The 27,085-nt window shown below is 34.1% G+C and overlaps 2 protein-coding genes across 3 annotated transcripts; both read left to right on the top strand.

Annotated features, from left to right (window-relative positions):
- The first annotated feature begins 1,518 nt into the window (after positions 1–1,518).
- On the top strand, positions 1,519–18,919 carry LOC105636265 (Acyl-CoA N-acyltransferase with RING/FYVE/PHD-type zinc finger domain-containing protein). 2 transcript variants are annotated; one of them, XR_001046953.4, is made up of 20 exons: positions 1,519–2,884; positions 3,019–3,087; positions 3,188–3,386; positions 3,623–3,707; positions 6,134–6,256; positions 6,454–6,507; positions 6,648–6,729; positions 6,828–6,887; positions 6,990–7,042; positions 7,125–7,291; positions 7,648–7,804; positions 14,845–14,902; positions 14,995–15,051; positions 15,133–15,381; positions 16,392–16,453; positions 17,484–17,540; positions 17,641–17,734; positions 17,835–17,975; positions 18,505–18,657; positions 18,776–18,919. XR_001046953.4 is itself a non-coding variant. In XM_020680131.3 (20 exons), exons 2-20 carry the CDS (start codon positions 2,126–2,128, stop codon positions 18,589–18,591), a joined length of 2,613 nt encoding a protein of 870 aa, XP_020535790.1. In that variant the 5' UTR covers positions 1,519–1,859; positions 2,077–2,125; the 3' UTR covers positions 18,592–18,919. The 2 variants fall into 2 exon arrangements, 1 of the variants encoding a protein (XP_020535790.1); XM_020680131.3 differs by having other exon boundaries at positions 1,519–1,859; positions 2,077–2,884; positions 18,505–18,919.
- A 4,332-nt stretch (positions 18,920–23,251) lies between these two features.
- On the top strand, positions 23,252–26,103 carry LOC105636264 (RNA-binding (RRM/RBD/RNP motifs) family protein). The gene is made up of 4 exons (XM_012219501.4): positions 23,252–23,487; positions 25,249–25,317; positions 25,408–25,684; positions 25,788–26,103. Exons 1-3 carry the CDS (start codon positions 23,373–23,375, stop codon positions 25,641–25,643), a joined length of 420 nt encoding a protein of 139 aa, XP_012074891.1. The 5' UTR covers positions 23,252–23,372; the 3' UTR covers positions 25,644–25,684; positions 25,788–26,103.
- The last annotated feature ends 982 nt before the right edge of the window (positions 26,104–27,085 follow it).

The raw sequence follows: 27,085 nt of genomic DNA, 5'->3' as shown, positions 1-27,085 counted from the left end.
ATTATTATATTATTTTAATTGAATTTTCAATAATTGATTATTTACTATATTAATTATTTAAAAAAATTTATTGTTTTAATTTTAAAATAAACTTAAAAATGCGAAAAAAAATATTGTTTCATGATTACTTCATAACATAATTAATTTATTAATTCATCTAATAATTTTTAATAAATATTTATTAATTTATCTAATCTATTCTATTTAATTTATTTATTTTAACTTATCCAAAATATATGTATTTAATTCATATATTTTAAAATTATAAATGAATATAATATATTAAATTTATTTAATATAAATGTATATTTGTTTATTATTATGTTATTCCTCTTTTAACCGTGTAAAAATGGATGGAATGCTAAAATCTAATTCATTAGTAGTTTATTATTTCTAATCAAATTAATATCAGTGTATATTTATTTATTATTATGTTATTCCTCTTTTAATCGTGTAAAAATAGATGGAACGCTAAAATTTAATCCATTAGTAGTTTATTATTTCTAATCAAATGCTTTTATGTTTTTTTTTTAAAGAAATCGATGCTAATTAAGTTTAATCTTTTGATTTTCAAAAAAAATTAAAGTCTAATATTATAATTAATAATAATTTTTTATTTTATCGTCTATAATTATTTTATTAAATATACTTGACTTTTAATGTTGTCCTATCATAATAAAATTAGTCTTTTAAAAAAAAATACTATTCACTTATAATATAAATATTATTTAAATAGAAATAAATTTTAATTTAAAGTTGTTATATTTAAAATCATGTTTTAATATTATATGAATATCTAGAGAATACAAGAGAAAAATTATAATCATACTTAATACTATGTAAGAATAAATTAATGAATATAAACAACGAGTTATACCGAATAATAATAACGAAAGTTTACATCACAAAAAACGTTAGTCTATATAAAATTAATGAAAAAATCAGCACTTTTGGACGAAAGGACCATATAGTTAGACGGAAACAAGCTTTAGAAATGTTATAATAATTTTACTAAAATACAGGATGATGTTATTAATTTGGTCTAAAATTAGGGACTAAACAGTAATTTTTCCATGTAAAGAAACTTAAATATTAGATCAGTGATTCAATTTGTAAGTTTCGTTGTAAGACCTAATTGGTTTCAATTATTCAATTTTCTCCACAAATTCACTTTGGTCATCAATTTTAGTCCTCTACTGGGCCAGGCCCATTTAATCGATTTCGGTATCCAATTGCAAGCCCGTCCTGACGATCCAACTGTCACGTTCAGTTAGATCCAGATCCACCATTCACCTTTGTCCCTTGGCGCCATATATCTACTTACCTTTTGTTTACGTAACGTGCTTATTGCACGTGGCAAAATATAACAGGCACAGCTGGCTTAACTGAATTGATAAAAGAATAGGTCCCATCTCGTTTATCCACTTGTCTTCCTGTATCTTCCAAATATCACCGGAATTCTTTTTTTTTTTTTTTTAAATAAAATGAACTATATATATAGATTTTCTCTCTCGTCAATACACTATCCGTCTTCTTTTTCTTAAAAAAGTTAAATCTGGACCGCGAACCAAGCTTCCCTCTCTGGTTTTTTGCCGCTCTGCACGTTCCCGCTGTATTTTTAACAGAAATTAAACCCTAACCCTAATTAGATTTTCTTCGCTTTTTCTCAATTTATCGAATTCATTCAATTTCGGAACTTGTTTTTGTTCGTCAATCTTAGATCTACAAGATACTCCATTAAAGCCCATTTCGTGCATTGATTGATTGATAATTGGAACTTCTGTTTGGTTTCAATCTAGAGGCTCTCTCTTGATTCTGTTTCTGAGATTTTGAATTGATTTTGCAGGCTATATAGAGAGGTAGGCGTTGATAAATTTTCACGTGTAGAAGGCTTTGGTTCTTTGAATTGAATTGATTGAGCGGTTTAGCGGTTGTTGACAGTTTGAGAAGTTCTTGGATCGATTTTAATGCTACTTATGTGAATATTTTGCTTCTTTCTGGTTGCTAATTAATAATTCTATCTAATGTTAACTATCTGGAGAGGACTAATTGAGTTCAATCGCCATTAAAATTTAGGGTTTGTTTTATTGCTATTGGTTCTATCTTGAATGCTTGGAGTTTGTCGATGGGAGAGGATGCAATTTGTGTGGAAATCTCGACAAGGGTGGGTATTGAGAAAGAGAGTACGTCAAGGGCTGAATTGAAAAGAGACCATCAATTTCTAACAGATGATTCTGAACCTGAACCAATTTCTAACAAGAAACAAGCAAAAGAAGCTTCAAATGAGGACATAAAATCTGAAGTTTCGAATCCTGTAATTTCTCCCAAAGAGAATGGGTCCAGTTGCCAGGATATCACTAGTCAACCTACTGAATTAGCTGCGTGTAATCAAGTGGGTGCTTGTGAGGTTACATCTACTTCTTCTGCGAATTTGAGTCCATTGGACACCCTGAGTGAGGAAGGAGAACATGATAGCGAGAACAATGCTTCTCAAAGTGACACTTCTCGTAATGCCATTTCTGATTCTGTATCTACATCTCATGTTGTATTGGAGATTCCTAAGCATGCTAGTTCATCTGGAATTAGGAAGATTACGTTCAAGTTTAGCAAAAGAAAAGAGGACTATGATAGCCAGATTGCTCCTTCAGTGGCTCAACCTGTTGGTAATGAGATATGTCAAGAACAGTTTTATAAAAAAGAATATGGGAAACACTACTCTGCTTGCGCAGAAATGCTTGAAAATACAGATAGGTATTTCTGTGCTCCTAATATGGAATTGAAGATGTCTAAGAAGGTTGTTCCAAACAATTACCCTACAAATGTCAAAAAGTTGTTATCAACCGGCATACTTGATGGAGCTCGGGTGAAATATCTTTCTCCGGGGGTAAGCTTTTATTTATTTGTTTTTGTGTTCTCTATTTCTCTGTATGCTTTTTTCTTTTATTTTTTATGCTGCAAAGTTCGGTAATATATATTTAATGGATATATGAGTTTCATGTCTTTCCAATGGCTTCTCAGAGAGAGCTCTATGGAATTATAGAAGGTGGTGGATACTTGTGTGGCTGCTCATTGTGCAATTTCTCAAAAGTATGTTGGGCTCTTACAATTGGAAAAAGAAAAATAACTTTTTGTGGTCTTCTATTTGTAATCTTATTACTATTTGATTGACTAAATGGTGTTTGAGCAGGTCCTCAGTGCACATGAGTTTGAGAAGCATGCTGGCAGTAGAACTAGGCATCCAAACAATCACATACACTTAGAGAACGGGAAACCAATCTGCAGCATTATTCAGGAGCTAAAAACTGCTCCACTTAGTGCATTGGGTGAAGTGATAAAAGATGTTGCAGGTTCATCCATCAATGGGGAGTTATTTGAGATTTGGAAAGGTGATATATATATATGTATATTTCATTTATTCTTTATTTTTGTTGCCTTTGAGGCATATTGGATTGCTTTAATATGAATGTATCCGTTATAGAGAATCGGATGTGATATTTATTATTATTACTTTTTTAACCAAGCAAGAAATTTCTGGGGAATAAACACTCTCTAGGTTGTTTTACGTCATGCATAATAGATAGAATATTTGCCAATTTTCAACTAAGCTTAAAATTTTATGCAGCTAGTTTCCAGCAACGAAATGGAATGGCTGGAGCAGATAGAAAATGTTACAGCATGCTTCCTCGTTCCCCTTCTTCACTTGGAAGGTAATAAAATAATTTCCAGTTTTGAAAGTCCCATTTTTGGTTTATTTATGTTGAACTTAATTAGTGTAATATCCTCTCTCTTCTCGTTTGTCTCTCCCTCTTGTTTCCCAATTTACCTTTGGGCATGTTTCCTTGTTATTGAATGCTTGTAATTTACCATTTCAAGTGGCTTATTGGCGTAATTGGATTCTCCGATTTGATGTTTGCTTGGAAAGATTGTTCCAAATACTTGAACTTTATCTGGATGAATGAGAAGAATAGTTAAAAACAATCTTCCTAAAATTTGAGAACATGTTTGATTTTAGTGATCAGTTGCCTAGATGTAAAAGGTATCACTATTCTGTTTTCTTCTTTTGGAGACCTTTCCAAATAGACCCAAGCTTCTGTTCGAGCATTATGTGGCTGCATGAAAAGGACAGGTTAATATTATTTTCCTGAAAAGTTATGACTTACTGTGATGCAGTAATTAGTGGTGATCTTCACTTTCAGCAATTGCATTCATTTGAGACATTTCTTGATAGACTCGATCAATCTCTTCTCTCTGAGTGTCACTGACAGAATGAGGAGGATAGATGGAAATATTTTTCCTTTTTAAAAGGCCAGATAGCCAAAAAAAGAAAAATCGAAACATTTGTTTCTCTTTAATTTTTAGCTTGTCCTTTTAATTTTTGCCAATTGCAGCATATATTTATGACAACGGAAATGTGCGCACTCGTGTATATGCACTTTTTTTTTTTTTTTTTTTTGCAATGGTGTTAAGTATAAGATAATAATTTTTCATTCTCTTTTTCAAAAAAAATATGTTATATTAATTTTTCCAATTTATGGATAGTAAAAATATTAATTTTTAAAAATGGAAGAAATCTAAGAAAAAATAATGATTTGTAAAAGGAAAATTAATTATTTGTATTATCAGCATTGGACAGAAGCAGAAACCATATATTTTCCCTATTAGGGCAGCTATTGGACTCTACTCATGCATTCTTTACTCACTTGCTAAGTTGGTAAAATTGTTACTCATATCATGTAGTTAGGCTAAAATTGACAAAATTGACAAAATAAACAAAAGGCTTAAATTGAAAAAATGTATGAAGTCTTGAATTTTTTCTGTCATCAGGCCTTATTAAAATGACCTATATTTAAAAGGAAAGCTTACCTGATTCTCTTTGCCTTTCCAAGTTGTCGAAGCTTTTACTTCCCTGTGGACAGTTGACAGAGCCAGAAATAAAAGGTAGAGGGGGCAAAAAAATTTTCAAAACTTAGGGGAGGCGAAATTGAAAAAAAAATCAATAAAATTGAAAATTTTTAGCTTTTCAGGGAATAAATATTTGGGTTCGGGGGCGGGGGGCACCCCTGGCAACCCCCTCCCTCTATACTGCCTGTGGACTATCCCATTGAATGAGTGGGATAAATCCAAACTAGGTTTGAAAGGCTACCTTATTTGATTCTCTTCTCCATAAAGCTTTTTTAGGGTGTTAGGTGGAAATAAATTTTCGCAAAATTTTTGAACAGATTGGTTATGCAGTATTTATTTATAGGTAATCTGCATTTGAAAGGTAACCTTATCTCGTCTTCTTTTCTGAGGCCTTTCTAGATAGACCAAATTTCTCTTCTCTGTGAGTTGTCTCTCTCTATAGATCTAGGTATTGATTGCTTTGGTTAGATTATCAGATCAAATTTCTTAAAACTATATAGTTCATTTCCCTTCCTCTTTCATTTTCATTATTAAATTTGTAATTTTACGTTTTGTTTGCTCACAAAGCAGAGTTGCAACATTCTTCACTGTCTTCAGATCTGTGCGTGTTTGTGGGTCCGCATGAATGTTTTTTATACTTATTTATGCATGCGTATATGTTTGTGTGGGTATCCTTACATTTTGTTGATATGTTAATCTACAGATCTATCTATTTTATTTGTTGATAGGTTTGTTTTTCTTGGATTCATTAATAGTGAGAACATGGGTGCCTCTAAATTTTGGTTTTCATCACATTGATCAAAATGTTAGAGACTGGAAATTGGTTAGTTCTGTTAGTTTCCGTTAATTTTTCTGCCATCCATATTTGTTTGGTCACTTGAATGTGCTTAATTTCATTTAAAAAGTCTAATCTGAAGCTAAGCCACCCCCTGGGACAGATATATTACATAACTGGGATGACAATAGATAGGAGCAACGGTGTTTCACTTGTTATTGTTGTATGCTTTCAAAGGTTTCATTGTTTTAAGACTGCTTTCATATTTTTGTTTAAAACCAGGAATATTTGTATAAATGGAACTGAAAATAATGATGTTGTGAAAATGATTCTCATGAAGGCAAATGTTGGCTTATATGCCTTTTTCTTTGATTTCTTCCAAACTATGGATAATAGTGCCGAAAATTACATTTTGTCAATTACTGTTGAAAACTAATGGTGTCTTAAAACTTGCAGCTACTCCATTCAGGGTGTGGAGGAAAGCTTTTCCCCTGCTTCAAGCTCCTTGATGCATAACAACCCCTTTAGACAACAGAAGTACATGGAGGCCTCAGAAGAGCAAAAACGTGGATTGAAGAGGTTCGCTCCCCTTCTTCCCCTGTCTCTCCTTGTTCTGCCTTTATTTTGTTTTCACAGATCATAGATGGTGGAATTTTTGTTGGGATGTAGCATATATGGGTGGAAGAATGCTAGTAGTAGTCTGAGGCCCAGGGCCTCCCAATGGACCAATAATATATTGTTCTGTTTTATTTACCTGCATTATATTTGTTCTGCAGAGCTGGCGTGTTTATGCAACAAAAGAAAACAAATGAAGGAGGCACCAGGAGAAGGTTTGTCTATTTTATTTTTTAAAATTTTTTTAAAATTTTTCTGGTCTATTCTCTTGTTTACTAGAGGCTTCTTGTGTTATTGATAAATCTATATTTGCTCGAATTTTGTAACTTGAAACTTACTTTCTCTATTTTGGTAGAGATAACGATCTTCATCGTTTACTTTTCATGCCAAATGGTCTTCCAGATGGTGCTGAATTGGCTTACTATGTCAAAGGACAAGTAAGTTGTTTGATAACTAAATGAAATTTTTCTAGTAATATTTAAGTAACCTTCTTATGTTGATTCATACTATTTAAATTAAATGATGTGTTTTCCAGCAACTGTTAGGTGGTTACAAGCAGGGAAATGGCATAGTTTGTAGTTGCTGCGACAGAGAGGTGAGATCATTAAGCTTTTCAACACATAATAGATTTAGATTCATGTAATGTTAAGAGGTCTCTTTCACTGGTGACTGTTTTGCTATTTTTATCGGTGAACAGATAAGCCCTTCTCAATTTGAAGCACATGCTGGAATGGCTGCTAGGCGCCAACCGTGAGTAGCCTTCAGAAGTAGTTATGCATATTGGAGCAAATTAGATTGTTGTTTCTAATGAAATTTTACATCCCTTTGGCAGCTACCGTCACATCTATACTTCCAATGGTTTAACTCTTCATGATATAGCAATTTCATTGGCAAATGGGCAAAATGTTACCTCTGGGGTGAGTGATGATATGTGTGCAAAATGTGGCGACGGAGGGGGTCTAATATTCTGCGAGAGTTGCCCTCGAGCTTTTCATCTCGGTATATATTTTCCTTGTATTTTAGTAGTATTAAATGATATTTTTTTCAGTTGATACTAATTGTTTTATAGTTATATCATTTGCTTCTAACTTCTAGCAATGCTTGTGTTCCTTTGTTGGTTTCGCTGGCTTTTTTCAGTATCTGATAAAATTTTATTTCTAGATTAATTGTGTGTAATTTATTTTTTGAAAAAATGTGTTTTATCTCTAGATCGTTTGGGCTAGGGTAACTTATCACTACTGTAATCCCAGTTCATCCAAGGAAAACAGATTGAATATATCTTTAACTTGATGTTATCATGGCTTACTGTAGATTCCTTTTTGTTCTTAATTTACTTGAATCTGTTTCCATGGCAGAATGTTTGGATTTGCAGTGTGTTCCAAAAGGTGTTTGGCAGTGTCCAAGCTGTATTAAGTCTGGACATGGAGGAAACTTCACAAGACCAATAATTATTCGGTTGACTCGGGTTGTTAAAATGCCAGAGTATGAAGTTGGTGGTTGTGCTGTTTGCAGGTTAGCTCCTCCAGAACTTCTAATCTGTTTGTTTTTGGTAATAGTGAACATTCTTTTATAACGTGATGGGACTACATAGGGATAAAAGCTAAACTGTCTTGCTGATATGATACGCAAATAAATTAGATTTATGGGTAGCAAGGGATTGCAACCTGTGGAAAACAGCAGGAAATCCTTTATAATATGGAGAAAATAAAAAATTTATGGCTTCATGAACATATGTGATGACTTTCAATGTCCTATCTATCTATCTATCTATCTATCTATCTATCTATTTATATCTATATCTATATCTATATATACATATATATACAAAATACACACACACACACACACACACACACACACACACAAACACACACAAGGATAGATGTTAAATCTGGTTTCCCCCTGATTTGGACAATTATGTACTCTGTTCCAGTTCTAAAACTTACGACGTGAGAAAGCTTGGAGGAATGGCTATTCAGGCTTGGTTCTATGTTTGTTTGAAATATAGAAAAAGTGGAAATGTAGGTGAATAACTAGAATTTTTAACAAGGATAAAGCTGCAAATATCAGAATAGAAAGGAGATTGCTTGGATATCTGTGTAGCTGTAAACGCACCAGGACTGTACCTGTTGAAAAATAGTAAATCGATGACCCTAAACTTTGTAACAAGAGTTTCAAATGCAAGAAATTCTAAGCCTGAAAACTGAACAATAAAGCATTACAAGCTTGATTACTTATGGACTTGAAAGCGATTTGAAAGCCATAATCCTAAAGGGACTTGGATTCCAAGTACCAAGTGCCAACTACCAAACACTTTACTAGGATAACCACGGTTTGGTTTCAAACTAGAGCCAAAACGAAACTGAACTGGTTAAAAGCAGCACTAAACCATGGTCAATGGTTCCTGGTTCGGAACCATAACCGAAAACAATGTGCTTAAGGTTCAGTTCCGGTTCTTCATTTTCCGAAACGAGAATAGGCAGTTTTGGTTTAAAACCGGCGGTTCCAGTTTCTAATCGTGAAAAATATGTTTTTAAAGAAATTCTTAACTTATTTTTTGTTTTATTATGATTTCTTAAAATAAATTTTAAGAATTTTTATTAAATTCCTTTAGAGTTTTTCAATATTAATATTTATTATTGATATTTATTGCTATATATCTAAAAAGAATTTTAAAAACCTTGAAATAAATTATCTAATTTCAGTTTTGAACCAGAATCGGTGGTTCCAAAACCATTCTAGATACTGGCTAAAAGCGGTTCAGTTTTAGTTCCACCCTTCATATGATCGAAACTGGCGGTTCTGGAACCATGGTCATGCCTACATTTTACTGTTATGCTATTTGGGAGTGCATATTAAGACCTAAGATTCTGAGCCTTGGTCAATTATAAAAGCTAAAATTTGCAAAGATTAGCTTGAAGCTATAAAAAATTTACTAATTTGCTAAAATAAACATTTGTACCAGACCGTACAAAGATTAGGAAGGTATTTGATGTCCTAAATGATTGTAGTTTTCTTAAAATAGTTATTACAATATGATGATTGAAGGGTAGAGATGAATTGGATAAGATCTTAGAACCCATGGGGCAAAAGTTGATAATGTGAACTTACTTGGGTAGGCCAACTAATGCCATAAGGTTAATACTAACCAATTAGCTAGCTAGCTTTCCACCCTTGTATGCCCTTTGTGGAATTGTTACTTGAACAATGTGGGATTCTTGACAGTCCCCCTAAAGCACAATTGGGACTGGAATCTAGTTGATGCTTGAAACTTGAAATTCTCCCCTTTAAGTTGAATTGGGCTTTGCCCTTCAAAATTGAACTTTAATGAGCCTCATTGGGATTGGACATCTAGACAAGGGCTTGAATTTAAACGGAAGGCCACAGTGATAAACTGAGGAATAACTGAACCAGGCTAGACTTGCTTTGATACCATATTATAATTTGAGGATTGGAAGGGTAGAGGTAGATTGGTTAGAAACCATGGAGTGAAAGTTCATAATGTGGCTTACTTGAGCTTGGCCAACCAATGCTAAATTGTTAGTATTAATTAGCTAGCTAACTTTACACTTTTATATTGCCTTTGTGGATTTGTTATTTGAACGCTGTGGGGTTCTTAACAACAGTTAATCTTGTTTTTCTTGGTTTCTTCTTGCCTAAATCGTCTTATCTACTATCAAAATAGCTTCTACTCTGCATGCACCCCTAGATGAATAGGCAAACTCTTAAATTTTCAGTTCATTCACAATGTAAAAGCCAACCAGTGCAATGGTTTTCCTTGTTTTCACTCAAATTCATATTCACCAAAATATTCCCCTTCTTTTGGGTTAATCTGTAGTTGGAGACTTTTTCTTTTAGAAAATTCTACCTTTGTTTGCATCACTGCATGTCTCGTAACTAGTATTCTGGAAAGAATAGGAGATGCCTTTAGTTGTGGTTCCTCAATGACAGTGAGATAATTTAGCATTGTGAATAGAATTGTGTATTCAGCACACTGAATAAAAGAAAAGACGCTGATTATATACAAGTAGACTCCTACACTCTTTAGAAAAGGATCCTTAAAAATCCTACAATATATATAAATACAATCGACGTTCTTTAACACTCCCCCTCAAGTTGGAGCATAAATGTTAAGCATGCTCAACTTGTTACAAAGATAGTCAACCCGAGGGCCATTTAGAGCTTTTGTAAAAATGTCTTCTAGTTGTTCGCTTGTCTTGACATGTCCTGTAGAAATAGCACCTTGTTGTATTTTTTCACTAACGAAATGACAATCAATTTCAATATGTTTTGTTTGTACGCGAAATAACGGATTTGATGCAATATGAAGAGTAGCTTGATTATCATGCCATAAATTTGCATGCGACTTGAAACCGATTTCTTCTAAGAATTGCCGAATCTAAATTATTTCACAAGTAGATTGTGTCATAGCTCGGTATTTTGATTCAGCACTCGATCGAGGTACTACATTTTGTTTCTTGCTGCTCTATGATATTAAGTTTCCGCCCACAAATACACAATATCCTAAGGTTGATCTTCTATCAACTTTCGAACTTGCTCAATCTGCATCTGTTATTCTGGGGGACAAATCCCGTTTATTAACTCTAGAAACTAAAGGTAAACGATGATGTTTGACAAATTGACAAGACTCAACTCTCTAAAAATGATGATGACTGAAATTGTGGACATAACTTCTTTAAAGCGGACAAGGAGAGATGGCCCAAAAGACAATGAATCTCAAGTGGAGATAGAACACTAGCACACACCAAAGATAAAGAAACTCGGCCATCTAGAAGATAAAGGCTAGACTCACGCCGTCTACCAATAATCTACTTCGTTAAAAGATACTGAAACACACAATAAGTGGGGTAAAATTTGACACAACGGTTTAGTATACAAGTAATTTTGCTAACGGAAAGTAGGTTAAACGAAAAACAAGGCAAACATAGCACAGAAGACGATGGAAGACAGTTAGGATCAACAGTGCCAATACTCTTAATAGAAGAAGTGGACCCATCAGCTAGAGTAACATGACGATTAGAGTTATGAGGTTCTTTTAATGAGGAAAAGAGACTAGAGTTACCTGTCATGTGATCTGTGCAAGCAGAATCAGTGACCCATTTTGATGAGGTAGACATAAGGCATGTATTACCTGAATTGGTAGCAGCATCGACAGAGGAATTAGCAGACTTGGAAGAACGATATTTGGAGAGCTCAGCATATACTCCGCAGTAGAAATGGTTATGGTATTGTCAGTGGAAATGACTATAGAATCCTGAGTAGCCACATTTGCTCCTATCGGTTTGTTTTGGAGTCTCCTGCAAGTCCTCTTTGTATGACCTGGTTCATGGCAATAATGGCAAATAATAATACTGGTCTCCCGAGGTTCAACTCCATGGGTACGGTTGCTTCCTCCTTTGTCCCTGTTTTCTGTCTGCAAGTGCACTATTTACAGAAGGTAAGGATTTATGAGATCCTTCCGTATGTAGTCCCTGAGTGAAAGTGTTGTGAAGAGAAGCAATATCACTGCTTGAAAGAATCTGAGATTTGGCAGTCTCAAAAACTGGAGAAAGCCTTGCAAGAAAACTCATAATCGCCATCTGTTCTCGCTGGGTTTGTTGGACTTTGTCATCAGCACTAAATGGTAATAGAACATTGAGTTCCTCATAAATTTTCTTGAACTCCATGAAATAGGTTGCAAGAGGCTTATCTTCCTGATTTGCCCGATAAAAACATTTACAGACTTCATACATACGAGATAGATACCCTTTTGCTGAACATAAAAAATTAAAGATGCTCCATTAACTCCATAACATACTCACAGTGATTGATCAAGCAAATTACCTCACTGTCGATGGAATTTCGAAGCTGTAAGAATAATCAAGCATCCTCTCTAAGCCAAGCCTTATGAGTATCACCTTTGGATGGATTATCAGTCAAGTGGTCATTATTCAAGTGTTGAAAATAAATATGGACTGTTTTACTCCATTCTAGAAAATTGGGGCCATTGAGTTTTGTGTTCCGTTATTTTATTCATTACTAGCACCACATCGGTGATGACAGGTTTCAATTCGGAAGTCTCCGGTGGAGTAGTCAGCCATGTCGTGTGACTAAAACCCCTAAAACAATTTTGGCATAGCAAAGGAAAGCTACTGTTTTTGGTAACTCAGTAGCAAAATATACACAATAACAGATACGCAGCAACAAAATACACACTCTGAATGCCAAACTAACTGATATAGAAGCAGAATATCGAAGCACAAACCAGATTGACAAACTCAGAAGGCAAGATATCTATACCCAGCAAAGCCCAACAATGGTTCAGCACGAAACCCACCGCAGAAGCCATCGAAGGCCTACGCAACACACAGGGTTGCACTCCTATGGCCGAATCGACGCGGGAAACTGAGAGCTAGTGACAGGAGATGGCCGGACGCCCCACGCAGCAGCACGTGAACCGGAGCAGAAAGCAAGAAGCAGCGCGTGGAAGCCACTTGCTGGGATTCTGGTGACGGGATTTCGGGAACACACTGATCCACGGCTGGGGTAGCTTTTCTGGTGCGCGGTGAGAGCGATATATCACACTAGAAAGCTAACCTAAACTGACAGTAGCATTGAAAGGCTACTGAAATCAGAAAAAAAATTTTCCGATTATTGAATATTGTTCAAATACTAAAAAACTCCCTGCTTTGATACCATGTGAATAGAATTGTGTATTCAGCATGTTGAATAAAAGAAAAGAAGCCGATTATATACAAGTAGACTCCTACACTATTTAGGAAAGGATCCCTAAAAATACTACTATATACATAAATACAATTTATGTTCCTTAACAAGCATGAAGCAGCCCATATCAGATCTCATTCATCTTGCCTTGTCCACTCCATTCAATCTCACCATCACATCCTCTAGTGAATCCAAAACCTCGGATGATGTCTCTTTCTCCCAATCATGCAGTTCTTATGGAAGGCATAACAAAGTTGAACATAGTTGCTTCCAAGGAATTAACGGAGGATCCTCTTCCAAGCCAACAAATACCATTAGGAACATGCATACTTTGGAGAAGTTTATCACTTAAAACATCCTGCAAAAAGAGTAGATTTGCTAATGCCCCAAGCATAATGGAAGACATCCTTTTTATCCCTTCCTAACAAATTTTAGAATCCTATATGACAGCCATTTAACATTCTTCAAACTTTATCTATTTCAGTCCTTAACATAGTCCACAACAATGGCAGAATGCAAATATGATGCCTCCCAACCATTAAACCTTCAAAGCAATTCACATAAAAGAGCTATGTTAAATAGAGAGTTCTTCTTCCTTGATGAGATTTTGACAAAAGAAATTTTTACTCATATATAATTAAGGTTCATTTAGCATTGGAACTGCCATGTGGGCTTTTCTTTACTGAGGTTTGAATCCTGTTAGACATCTCAAAGTATAGATTGATTGAAAAGGTCGAACTTTGTATTTCATAACGACAAATTTTTCATCAGTAATAAAGGTCTATAAGTTAAGGTCAAACTATTTTCTTTTTATCCATTTCTTGTACCTATTAACTTAACTCAACTAAGCAATCCCAAGTTAGTTGGTGTTGCTTGGATGGATCCTTTTTCTTTTTTAACCACTTTCCTACATATCATCTGTGGATTGCTCCTCTCTTTCCTTTATCACGCAAATTCAATATGCTCAACCTTTTGTACAGTTGAATTTGTTAGTCTATATGATGCATATATCCAAATCATTCCCTTTTATCAACTTTCCTTCAATGGGTGCAGTTCCATCTTGTTATAGATGCGTTTATCAATTTATTTGCACCATCCTTGTATTTTGATTCATCTAGCCTAGGATTCTTATTTAAGTTGTGTTGTCTTTCCATCAATCAACATTCACTGCCATCATTATAGTTGGATGAATTATGGTACTATAAAAATTCTCCTTCATGCCAGTTTATATATGGGAAATTGTTTTTTTGGTAAACTTTTGTGCTTTTGCTCTTATTCTTAGAAACTTGTCAATCTTAAGACCAAAAAACTAATTAAATAGATAATCACTGAGGAACTGTGTTGGCTTCTAAATGTGAAGGCAATATTGATGAAAGATGATGGATTAGGTTTACAAGTTTAATTATGTTGTCCATTGAGTCAATGGTCTTGTGTTGATTTATTGGAAATGGTTCAATAGCAAGAAAATAAGTTGATGAAAAAGAAAATCAACAGTGGACAGGGATAAGTTGAGAAAGAATTAAACAAATGGTAACAATTATATCATATACGTTCTTCTTTTGTAGAATTAAATAACATTATTGGCTTTTCTTTTATTTGTAAAGTTGCTTAAATTTGTAAGTCCCTGATATTTGATACTAAAAATGACTGGTAACAGGGGTTTCTATTGTTCCATGATCCAAATTTGCTTTTTAGAGTTGAAATTCATCTTAGTTGTTTGTTGGTTTGATCTCTTGAATTTTGTCAGTAACAGAATTGCTCTTTGTTCATAGAATATATTTTTTACTCTGTGTCACACCTGTTCATGTTTTTGTTATGTTTATCAGGGCTCATGATTTTAGCACTGATATCTTCGATGATCGAACAGTTATCCTTTGTGACCAAGTATGATTGATCTTCTTTTGAGCACTTACAAGAGCATTTCTTCAAATTCTGATTATTGTTTTTTGCTTACCTGACTTTGTCCCATTTTCCAGTGCGAGAGAGAATTCCATGTTGGGTGCTTGCGTGACAGCGGACGTTGTGATCTAAAAGTAAGTGTGTAATATTGTAATGTTAAGTCTTTACAATGCAGTAAAGAAGCTTGCTAACTTTTGTTGTAAATATCAAAACAGGAGATCCCTAAGGATAATTGGTTCTGTTCTAATGACTGCCATAGAATCTTTGCGGCTCTACAGGATTTTGTTTCTAGTGGAATACAGATGATTCCTTCTTTGCAGTTGGATATCATAACTAGAAAGCATGCTGAGAAAGGATTATTAATGGATGGACTATCAAATGATGTCCAATGGCGAATTCTGATGGGAAAAAGTCGCCGCAAAGAAGATCTTTCATTGTTGTCAGCTACTGCTGCAATTTTTCGAGTATGTTGATACTTTGCAGGATTTCTTTTTTTTATTATTATTATTATTTTACTTCACTGAAAACATCTGTGATTAATACTTTTTTTTTATCTGGTTTATTTTAGTTGCCTAGCACTAACTGCGTTGTGAATGCTGATGTCTATTTAAAACCAGTAGTTGGTGACATTATCTGTTGCGTGTTCCTATGATAAAATCAATATAAGTATGCTCAGGACTTCCTTTCTAGTCTTTTTTTTTTTAACAGTCAGGAAAGTCCAGTTCATGGTACCAGTGAACTGGGCCTCCGATACTTCTTCAGACATGCTGCAAGGAAACAAATGCAGCTTATAATTTACAGCAAATTATGATACATCTACCAGACGCCCATAGGTTGTCATTCAATTCTCCTTGGTCATTGATACAACAATTTGTTTTTTTACATGCCCACCTTACTCATCATATGTGGACCACATGCAGAATTGAATTTTCTTCCATCTAATTTGTAATCTTCCTGAACCTGCCACCCTAGTCATTGATGTTTAGCATATCATATTGTTTTCACTGATATAAGGATGGAAAATATGTCTTCATCTAATTCAATGTAAAAACTTTAAACCATTTGCAAACTTTTGAGTTATTAACTTACAAGCATAAATTAGGAATTTTAGTATTTGAATGGTGAGGGATTTGTATGACTGAAACTTATATCAGTTAGGACATATGGGAGGTGAAACAGTGGATAAGGGTTCTTTGCTGGTCATATCGTCATTTGAAATTTTTGTTGGAAGGAAAAGTAGATATTACTAGGCCTTGAACATGACTTGTAATCTGATGCCTTATTGTCCACTGATTGGAAGATCATCAAGAGGAAGGATATTCTCTTCTATGGAACGACCTTCACCCATGTGTACCACCCTTTTACTTGCATTTTATTTTTGTAATTCTACAAGTTGTGTGGTAGGTGTATGATATACATGTAATTTATAAATTTGGGACACATTTGCCTAATTATGAGCCTGTTCTTTTGGCAGGAGTGTTTTGATCCCATTGTTGCAAAAACTGGTCGTGATTTGATTCCTGTTATGGTCTATGGGTAAATTGTCCTTTCATTTTTATTTTCTTTCTTGCTTACAGTAAGTTATTTTCCTGCTTGAACTATCTTCATGCTGCAAATATATTTTTGAGTACACAGCCCCTGATTTTGTAGCTTCTCTTTATGGCCTTGTCCTGATATGCATGTTAAGTTACATGTAATTTGTGAGACCACGTGAATGTACATTTCCTTCTTTGAAGTGTTTTCTCATTAACACATACGGTGGAATGTAAAGATATTAGCAGGTTGTCCGTGAACTTTTTGGGAAATACTTCTCGCAGTTACATTGGAACTTAAATATTAAGTAGTTTCATGTGTGTACGAGTACTGCTAGATGGACATGTGTTGTAGCAAGAATCTTTGTTTCTCATATTAGATTAGCTGGTCATACTACTATCGAAATTATGTGATGCGGAATGCCAAGTATAAATGAATCAGCTGAAGCATTGCAACAAAAATATATTTAAGATATCTCTCTCAATTCTCCCTCCCTACTGTAGCCTTTCTTGTTTTTATATTCTCTCCCTCTCTTCTTCGTCTAAGGTTCCAACTTTTTCTGTTTTCTCTCAGTTTCTGGGTCTACAAACATTCAAGTTAGGCCCCATGAGTTTTCATCCTAACAATGACTTGAGTGGTCAGGGAGATGATTGGCAAAGGGGAGTTGGAAAATATAAGAAAAATTTCTCATCAATCTCATTTTGGTTGAATGATAAAATATTCAATTTGAAAGGAAATTAGAACATCAAACCAAAAATAATATGGGTCTTCTCATCCATCTGGGGAAAAAAATGTCTTAAAATCTCCTTTCTTGTGAGAGGAATGGTGGTTTCCATCTTTTCTCTCCAAATTTCATTGTGAATGAAGGATCATCGTGAAGTGAATTGCGTATTTAACCAGGACTGCAATCATTTGCTGGTTCTAGTTGTCTTGGGTCTCTGTATTTTCTATTTACTTTCAACTTTTAGGATCTTGTTATTTTTTCAAGAGTGAAATTTTTAATATAGTTTCTTCATTTTTGAATTTTTTGCAGGAGAAATATTTCTGGCCAAGAATTTGGGGGAATGTACTGTGTGCTATTACTTGTGAAGTATGCTACTTTCATGATTTCCCTCTTTCATTCTTTAGATCAGTAATTATCCAGGATATATCTAGCATTAATAATTGCTGTTTGTTCAATAACGCTGCAGGAATGTCGTTGTATCAGCTGGTCTTCTTAGGATTTTTGGTAGGGAGGCTGCTGAGCTTCCTCTAGTTGCAACGAGTAGAGAACATCAAGGAAAAGTGAGTGCTCAGTTTCTAATTTTCACTTTGTATACTTTACATGGTTCTCGAGCTTGCTAATGGATAATCCCACGTGTTCTCTTATAATTTTTTAAATCAGGGTTACTTCCAAGCATTATTCTCATGCATTGAGAGATTACTTTGCTCCCTCAATGTGGTAAACTTGGTGCTACCAGCAGCTGAGGAAGCTGAGTCAATTTGGACAAGGAGATTTGGCTTCAGAAAGATGAGCGAGGGACAAGTACATTCCGCTTTAATTTGCAATTTCATGAAACATACAAATCTTTTCTTTTTTTCCTTTTTTCTTTTTTCCTGTGATGGATACACGCAGTATTGAAATCATGAAATTTGCATGGAACTTAAAAAACCCCAAGTAAGCAATGTTTTGGCTGCAACAAAGAACAGCAGCAGCAGCTAAGTCTTAACCCCAATCTAGTTGGAGTTGGCTATAAAAATCTTTCTTTTCATTCTGCTTTATTCATAGTTAAGTCCGTGAAGATGTCAAAAAGTAATGTTTTGGCTGCAACAAATATAAAATTTAAACAAATTGCTCTCATTTTATCAACTTCATTCCGCATCAGATTACTTAAGCCAACTCAAAAACTCACATGGTTGCCATTTGAGCAATTGGATAATGACATACTCCTAAAGGGTATTGGATAAATTGTAATCAGTGTATTGATAGGGATTGTTTTAGCTTCAGCGTCTTTGTCTTGGTTGCCAGGCCTTGAACAAACACTGATGCCAGATTTTTGTTTTTATTTGCCCAGCTGTCAAAATATACAAGGGAACTGCAGGTGACGATATTCAAGGGCACAACAATGCTGGAGAAAGAGGTTCCCCAGATAATTGACTAGCAGCAGACTGAGCTCCCAGAAGTTAATTATGGATACATAAAAGGAAAAAAAGAATGTCATGAGCTTGTAGGTTTTTATTTTTCTAGCAGTTCACTTTTCTGTACTATTGCTGCGGGATCTTTGTTTTACAGCCAGTCAGCCAGTCAGCATGTCTTACTGAGCATTGTTTTCTTGTACAAATTAGAATATGATTGAAGGAAAGAAGAGCAATCAGATGGAGGAATACAGGGTTATGTGATATAAAAAGGATGAGTGCATAAAGCCCAAAGAAATTTTTGTAGCTCAAATGTCATGTGCAAGAAAAACATGCTGCTTATTAGTTTTGGTATGGTCCTTTTTCTTTCGAGCTGAGTTGGAAAATCCGATATATGTATCATTTGGAAAAATGCAGTGCTAAGTTGAGTTGGAGATATGATGGATCTGTCGTCTTCTTCATCATCTGAACTGAACTGTTGGACGTCAAGTTATCAAATTTAGGATTCCTTCACTTTTAGCTGCACAAGTATAGATTCTGTAGTTCTTATAAAATTAAACTGTTTTTTGGCCGACTGATTTTGAAGTAATCCAGTTGTGAGCAGAAAAGAGACCGTTCCCTCAGGGTAACGTTCTTATGGATGCAAACCTTGGGAATTCTTTTACCCTGAACTTTATCGACCTGATACAATATCATTCCAAATTGACTTTTATCTCCTTGCATCCAATTTACATATTTAGATATTTTATCACTCAATTTAAATTTGATTTAGGATTATATAATAAAATAATATACTGTGCGGTTCACCACTCTATCTTGAGCTAACTTAACTCGAGATAGATTTGTCTTCTTCCTCCTTTACCACTTTCGGTTACTCACATATACGACCACCACAAACCACCGTCACTTAAATCAACGCCTAATTCAGCAAAAGATCTTTTTTTTTTTTTTGGCTTTTTGGGAAAAGAAGAAAAGAACAAAAAGTAAATCAAGATGTTTTTAGGGTATGCAACCCAACAACTATCATGCTGTAGAAGACTAGCCAAACCCTGAGGAGGGTAGTCGAAAAACATGATTCCCCGTAGCCAAAGACGAAACAGAGTGTGAGTCAGTCAATCTGCAAAAGTATCACATTCAATCGATGGCTTAATTGTAAATTTGGTGTCTTTATTTTCTAATATTTTCTATTTTACTTAACTTTGTAATTAAGTGTTTAAATTTCGAAAATATTTTCATTAAGGTGTTTCTTTCCTATGTGGCGGGCTGAAAATATAAATAAAACAAGGGTATTGTGCCAAGCTGGAATTTTGCTGATATGGAAAAAAAAAATACTGAGTTGTCAATTGGTGATTAATTACTGTCAATGGACTGAAAAATAGAGATTACTAAACTAACCTTGCAATTAAAAGCTCTTGGATCCTTGTTCAACGATGGAAGACTACGGTTTCTAATATTTCTCTTCTCTCTACTCCTCTTCTCAACACGATTCTTATTAGCTCGAGCTGCAAATGCCCTCTCTTTAGTATCATCTTCTTCATAGCCTGGTCAAACGCTTCAGATTCGCAATCCATTTCTTTCTCTTTATAAGCTTCGCCAATATCACCAATCTCAACAATTTTTCCCCTTTATGTGCCCTTATTTCGCCATTGACGGGAACTGAATATGTATCACTATTTTGGTATTGCTTGTCTTGATTTCGAAAGGGGAAGAAAGGTGACGCGTGTGACTTCGCTCATAGCGTTTTTGAGTGATGGTTGTATCTTGCTTGTTATCGAACTCAACCGTGCTTCTTGGTATCTGCAGGTTTGTGGATCTGGATTAGTTACTGTCAGTATTCTAACAGATCCAGTATCCTATTCGGGTTCTGTAGCCCGCCAACCTCTGCTTTGATCTGTTCTGGATCTGTTACAGCGATGTATGGGAAAAAGTTTGTGAGGAAGAGTGGACCCAGATCTAGACATGTCTCAAATGCTCTGGATGGGTGGGTTTCGGAGCTGGTGAAGTAAAGGGAGCCAAGGAAGTGATGAAAAAATAAACCAAATTTTACACCAGAATATTCATTATTAATTATTTCTTTGACAAAGCATTTATTTTGGTGGCATTTTTGGTTCCATCTCTTGTTGTGAATGGTTTTTAAAGGAATCGAGAGAGGGAGAATGGGAATTTTGCTTTGTGTCCTAATTTTCCCATTGAAGAGAGCTGAATCTGTATTGGCAGTTGAAGATGTCTATGGTGGCCTTGAAGATGGTGAATTACCAAGAGCCTTTTGTCGTCCATCACCATCCTATTACACCGCATTTTTTGTTGTTCATCCTCTTGCATCGGAGATGGTCAGGCAGAGGCTCATTTTCTTCCATGAAAGATTTTAACTTCCCAATAAAATTATTTTCCAGGAAAGTGACAAAAACTGAAAGTTATTTGAAAGGAAACAAACAATAGAAGGAATAAGGGCAACTCTGTCATTTGATAAAATCCAATCATATTTTATACACAAGAATCCAACGTGGCAGTCTTAGTGCCGTCCAATGTAGCTTTTTTTTAAATCTTCAGTGAGCCCTTTCGTTCTATTTGTATTTTTGGCTTACCACGGAGGATAGAGCAAACCTTTTCGGTTGAAATACTAAAATAGAAAATATTAGAGAACCTTTTCGGTTGAAATACTAAAATAGAAAATATTAGAGAGCGGAGAAACTAAATTTATTGTTAAAGCCTTCAAACGATCTTTTATCACTGCTGTTGCATTCAAAATAGTACCCAATCAACATTCCCAAATGAAAAAGGCACAAGTCCAGCAAATCAAAGGCAGGTCATATTCAATCAACAAGAAAATGGGTTAAACCATCGGAAACTATGGTTTGCCCAATAAAATGAATTGTGGCAAATAAAATAAATGCAAAAAACTTAGAAAATGGTGTGTTACCGATAGGGATGTGGTTGAGAGCAACGCCAGTACTAAAAGGGGCATATTGGACTAATTGGAAACATTCATTACTGTCGCCATAGGCAAAGACAGACGAGCGACAATAATTCATCGTTATAAGAGTAGAGCTTATGACAAAGCTGCTATTGCTGATACGTCTCCCAAAGCAAAATGGTTTCTGAAGTTCCCAGAAGATAAAATATACGACGGTCGGTACCTCACAGCTTTTCATTTACACTTTCTTTTAGGAATGACTGGAAAAGAGTAATCTAAACTGTGCCAGAAAACATCACCGATTGGAAATTCGAGTGGGAGCCTATAAGAGACATTCATGTGAATAAGAAAGTTGGCATGGGAAGTTTTTGCGTCCAACGGAGAAATGCCGCTTGGAGGAATCTCTGTTACTCACGACGAGCGACACAGTGGCTCCACAGTGAGGTGGATTCTTTGGGATGTGGAGGCAACAGAAGTGAAACGAAACAGTTGGAGGAATTTTGCTAAATGGTGTGTTGCCTCAGTTTGAGACTTTGGTTAGAGTATAATTTAAGTAGCTGTTGCACTTTAAGGCGACATTTGTAATAATGGTTTTTTTCAAATGGCAATTAATTACTAAAATAGTTTATTTCAAAATATTTGTCATATTTGTGATTTTAACGAGTAATAAATATTTTTTTCATGTTTACTTTTTATATATATTCAATAATTATTACTTCAATTTAATGATTTTCTTAGAAATTAGTATTAAATTGAGGATAATGTACTTAATTTACTTAATAATTTAGTGTAACTTGGACAAATTTAATAATTTTCATAAAAAACGTGAAATTTCAAACGTGACAAGTATTATGAAACAAAGATAGTAATAAAGAGTATACTAGAAGTACCTCACAATATTTTTCTAGGAATAGAAAATATAAATATAAACAATGAAAGCTTCTATTTGTAAAGACTAATTCCTTTTCTAAATAGGATAACAAAAGTGCTTAATAACTGTTTTGATTGAGAGATTAGATCCAAGATTTGTTTCGATGTCAAGAAATTATTGAAAATGAAATTAAATAAGCTAAAAAAAACAACAAAAATGAACCATCATCTTAAATGTTAGCAATGACTTGAGGAGCAAAATTTATAAGGATAACAATGTAGAAATTATTTACTATTATTTTGGCGAAATGCACATATAGGTCTCTCAACTTATTTAGTTTTACCCCTTATGTCCTTAAACTTTTATTTATTAATATTAGCCTTTTAACTTTATTTTTATTAAAATTGACTAAGAATACATACAATCAAGTAAATAACAGTAAAAAAAAAAAAAATAGATCCAATAAACATGCGGTAAGTGAATATCTCAATTTTCATTTATAGATCGAAATAAAAGTAAATAAAAAGTCAAAGCAAGAAGGCAAGTTATGTCAATTCTTTTTTTCTAAACAAAAAATTATTTTATTCCAAAATTTTTTGTTTTATTCCAAAATATAAATCATTTCAGTAGTTTAAGGAATAATAAATTATATTTTTTCAATTTTATTTTTATTTACATTAGATATAATAATTATTTTCACAAATTATTTTTAGTTTTAAAATAAAAAAATAATTTTTTAATGTAATTTAAAAAAATTGATTATTTTTTTAAATTTCGTGTAAAAACTCTAAAGACCTATATTTTGGGAGAAAGGTTAGTTGGGAGTTATGCTCACCCCTACAATTGGACTATGGAGGCGATGGTCCAACTACTTAAAACGTCAAATGAAAACAAAGCGACATTCGCGAAGTTTCTAATAAGGGACTTGGAAATAGGAAGGGTTTCTCTCAGGGTTTTTTATTGGCGCTCTAAGCTCCTGAAGCCTCTGAAGTCTGTCCGTTAGAGAACTCACTCCAGAATAAATGGCATTCGTTTCCACAGTTCGACGAGTTCTTATTGGATCATCCTCAGCTTCTCCTACCCTCCAGTCGCGTCTCTTCTATTCAACGCTCACTTCTCCTAAGCTTTTCATCAGCGGTAAACTTTCTACCCTTTTCCATGTGTTTCCCTTACGCTTGAATTTCCAATTGATCAATCTTTCTACCCTTCAACTTCTTCTATATCAGTAATTGACAATAATTTTGTTCTTTGCTTCGATTTTTCTTTTCGTTTCTTGCTATTCGTCTACTTCAAATGTTTCATGGCCGTGAGATCGTATGAATTGAGGTTTGGTAATGTAGTTGGATCTGTATAATTTCCTCTCTCTTCAATATGCAAAATCGATCTCTATTGAATACTCTATGACTTTCAGTTGGATTTGTTACTCTTACTCAGAAGTTGGCTAAATGTTTTTCATTTTGTTTTGATGATTATGGATGAGTTAATTACTTTGGCAGGAGATAGATTTCATCCTATTTAGACCAAAGATTTATTATTTCTATGGGATTAAATGAAGAGTTTCTCTTTTGTTAAATATTTGCTGATTTATGATAGTGTTCCTTACTCTTATTTATAAGTTCCTTTTCTTTCCACTTTGGTTTATGGATGAGTTAATAGTTTGGCAGGAGAAAAGTTTGAGTTTGATGATAATGAACCTAGATATATATGTAGTGCATCTGATGCTCATTATCATGGAAAATATAGAAAAAGAGATTGTAATTACCTTTAGAGCAGCAGCAGTAAGAGTCTCCTAACTTAAAGTCCTTTTGGATGCTCAGCTTGAAGCCTGATTTTACCCATGTTATTTACTTGATTCAAAGTCACTTCAGTTTGTGCCTTTTTTTCTGTTTTATACACGTTAGAAAGAAAAACATTATGAATGCATTTTCCCAGGAAACAAAATTAAAGGAAAGGCTATGATATTTCCCTGCTAGAGTTCTATCTGCACTTAAATAGGTTTTGTTTTGGTTCACAATCTCCTTAATATTCATTACATGTTTCAGGTAACTCCAGTTGCTGTCTGAGGCCAATTGCATCTTGTTTAGTTTCTTAAATTTTTGATAGCTCTATATATACTTACAATTTTCCAACCAGAAGTTCTTATTACCTAGTTTCTTGCTGCTTCTATAATTCCTGCCACCAAACATCCATATTTTGTCACTTTTTTCTAATAGGTGATGTCAATACTAAATCCCTTCCTTTCAAGCCTAGCTTATATCTCGGCCTTTCCTTGATTTTAATTAGAAAAGTTGTTTGCATACAACCTCAGTCTCCATGGACATGGTTGTCAATCATTGTCAAATATTGCTTTTGTTAATTTTCATTTGACACAGAGATAATAGAAATATGGAAATCGGGGATCGATATTATTAGTGGAACAGCAGTTGAGTGCCTATCTTAAAATGGAGGCCATGAGTTAAATATAGAAGAAGATTGGTATTGAGGAATAATGAAATAAGCTTTTTTACTGATGCTTTTCGTATAAAGTTGGTATAGCTTAAATAGAGTATACAAGATAACTAGTAAAATGCGATCATTCGATCTAGATAAATACAGATAACCAAGTGTTGAAGATAAATACAAGTAGAAACGTAAAAAGAATTATATTATGTAACTTCTTAATACAGTCTTCGTCCCCCCACCCCACCTCCTTTCTCCTTCTCCTCTTTCCTTTTCAAAAAATTTTCACTTCACCAAAAAAAGAACATCCCATTAGTATGCCATTTGTTATGTATGATCTAGTTATTTAGATCTTTGTTCAAGTATGGGAGTTTCCAGCTGTCAGCCATAAATTGTGAAATGCATGCTTATTTTGAAATTTGAAAACTTGACTGGTTCTTTTTATGGGGTAATGAGCAGGCCTTTCAAGACTAACAACAGATGAGAAGCTAAAAGAGGCATTTTCTCCTTTTGGCCAGCTCGTTGAAGGTAAATGCAATATATATTTTTTGTCCGTATTTCTTGCAATATGGTTTAGGATGTTTCTCTTATCTCATTTTCTGCCATTTGGATCTCCAGCAAAAGTGGTAGTAGATCGAGCATCTGGAAGATCGAGGGGATTTGGTTTTGTCTCATATACAACTATAGAAGAAGCTGAAAAAGCCAGAGAAAACATGAATGCCAAATACTTGGACGGATGGGTAATTTTTGTTGACCCTGCAAAGCCAAGGGAGCAGAGACCTCCACCTTCACCAGTACAAGAGCCTACTGATACTGGTTACAGAACAAACAAGACAATTGGGTGGTGTGGGTGATCACATATTTGCATTGCGTTCTGATTTCATTGTAGTGGAAGGTACTTGGAAGCCATATGTTAGCCGAGAATAAATGTTAGGTTGGGTAACGAATTGAGTGATTTGTTGCTGACACTTTTTTTTTCCTTTTTTTTTTTTTTGCAGTTACCTTAGCTGAACCATGTGGCAAATGCAAATTATTTTCCTCCTATTAAGATTTCTTCATAAACAGCTGAAATTGATCCTGAAGAATACAGTGATTTGTGCTGTAATTGCAGCAACTTTGGACCGAGTATAGAAAAAGATCATTAATGTTCCCTCTACGGTGCAAATGGTAATTGGACACAAATTAAGACTAATCCTTCTAATGGGAATATGCGAGGTTGATTTAATTGCAAATGACCTTTTGATATGTGATCTAGTAAACAATATGATTCTCTTGATTTTGAATTAGAGTCATTGATCTCAATTTGTCACTGTATCTTCGTTTTTTGTATGTCTTATTGGCCAATAAACCCAGCTAAGGATGCAATAATATACAAAAACTTACACAAATGGTGAGAGATTAAGAATGGTAAATTTGGGATGAAGATTACTGAGATTTCAGTAAAGATATCACCTATGGTGTGGCCATGGTAAAGCATGTTTATTGCTTGTCTGATAACAAGTTTGATTCTCTCATAAATAAGGTTGAGTTTGTATGCTCTCAGTTTGAACTTGACTCGGTTTATGTTATAAACAATTTTAGCTTGAATCCAAAATTAAGAAAAGAATTTTGGCTCATTTATTGGCTTGAGTTCGATTTCAAGCTCATTTATAAATTCAAATTCGAAGAGTTCAAGCTTATTTATAAATTCAAATTCGAATTCAGCCTGTAAGCTTAGTTGATAATGCTTGCTATGTTCAAGCTCGAGCTTGAGCTTATTTATTTATAAATTCAAGTTTGAATTCAGCTTGTGAGTCTTATTTGATAATAAGGCTTGATTATTTATTAAATGATCTTCATGAGAATATTGGAAATCGGCTAATTAAACTTATTGAACAAGTTGTCTGGAGCCGCTCACAGATTGACATGGTTTATTTTCATTTTTATCCATAAAATAAGTGACTTGATTCATTTTTAGTCTCACTACATTGAATCTAGTTGGAAACTAAGGTTAAGATTTAAAAGTAGCTATCCTACAAGAAAAGGTTTGTCTCTTAATAGTAGTCTAGTAGTCAGTTTGCCGCTTAATTAATACTCTTAAAATAAAGGAAATCTAATAATAATAATAATAATATTGATTTTGCTCCTTGAATTTAAAGTTAATATGTAATATTTAAAAATTATTTTCATAATACTCGTCACATTTTAAAAATAATTTGTTCAAAAATACTTACCTCTGATTTTAAAAAGTAATATTTTTTTTTTCATATTTACTCTTTGCATATGATCGGTAATAATTACTTTAATTTAATGAATT

Source organism: Jatropha curcas, chromosome 2 (assembly GCF_041381405.1).
Source record: "Jatropha curcas cultivar XTBG-Jc1 chromosome 2, XTBG_Jcur_1.0, whole genome shotgun sequence".
NCBI classification, from domain to species: Eukaryota; Viridiplantae; Streptophyta; class Magnoliopsida; order Malpighiales; family Euphorbiaceae; genus Jatropha; species Jatropha curcas.
This window is presented reverse-complemented; position numbering and strand designations above follow the sequence as displayed.

What these genes read in the sequence shown, in the direction of transcription:
- LOC105636265 (XM_020680131.3), top strand. Translation starts at nt 2,126, where the DNA reads ATGGGAGAGGATGCAATTTGTGTGGAAATCTCGACAAGGGTGGGTATT. An exon ending in CAAAAACGTGGATTGAAGAG is followed by an intron (nt 6,257 to 6,453) that starts GTTCGCTCCCCT and finishes TTTGTTCTGCAG; the next exon opens with AGCTGGCGTGTTTATGCAAC. An exon ending in GCGGACGTTGTGATCTAAAA is followed by an intron (nt 15,052 to 15,132) that starts GTAAGTGTGTAA and finishes ATATCAAAACAG; the next exon opens with GAGATCCCTAAGGATAATTG.
- LOC105636264 (XM_012219501.4), top strand. Translation starts at nt 23,373, where the DNA reads ATGGCATTCGTTTCCACAGTTCGACGAGTTCTTATTGGATCATCCTCA. An exon ending in TCCTAAGCTTTTCATCAGCG is followed by an intron (nt 23,488 to 25,248) that starts GTAAACTTTCTA and finishes GGTAATGAGCAG; the next exon opens with GCCTTTCAAGACTAACAACA. An exon ending in TTTTGGCCAGCTCGTTGAAG is followed by an intron (nt 25,318 to 25,407) that starts GTAAATGCAATA and finishes TTGGATCTCCAG; the next exon opens with CAAAAGTGGTAGTAGATCGA.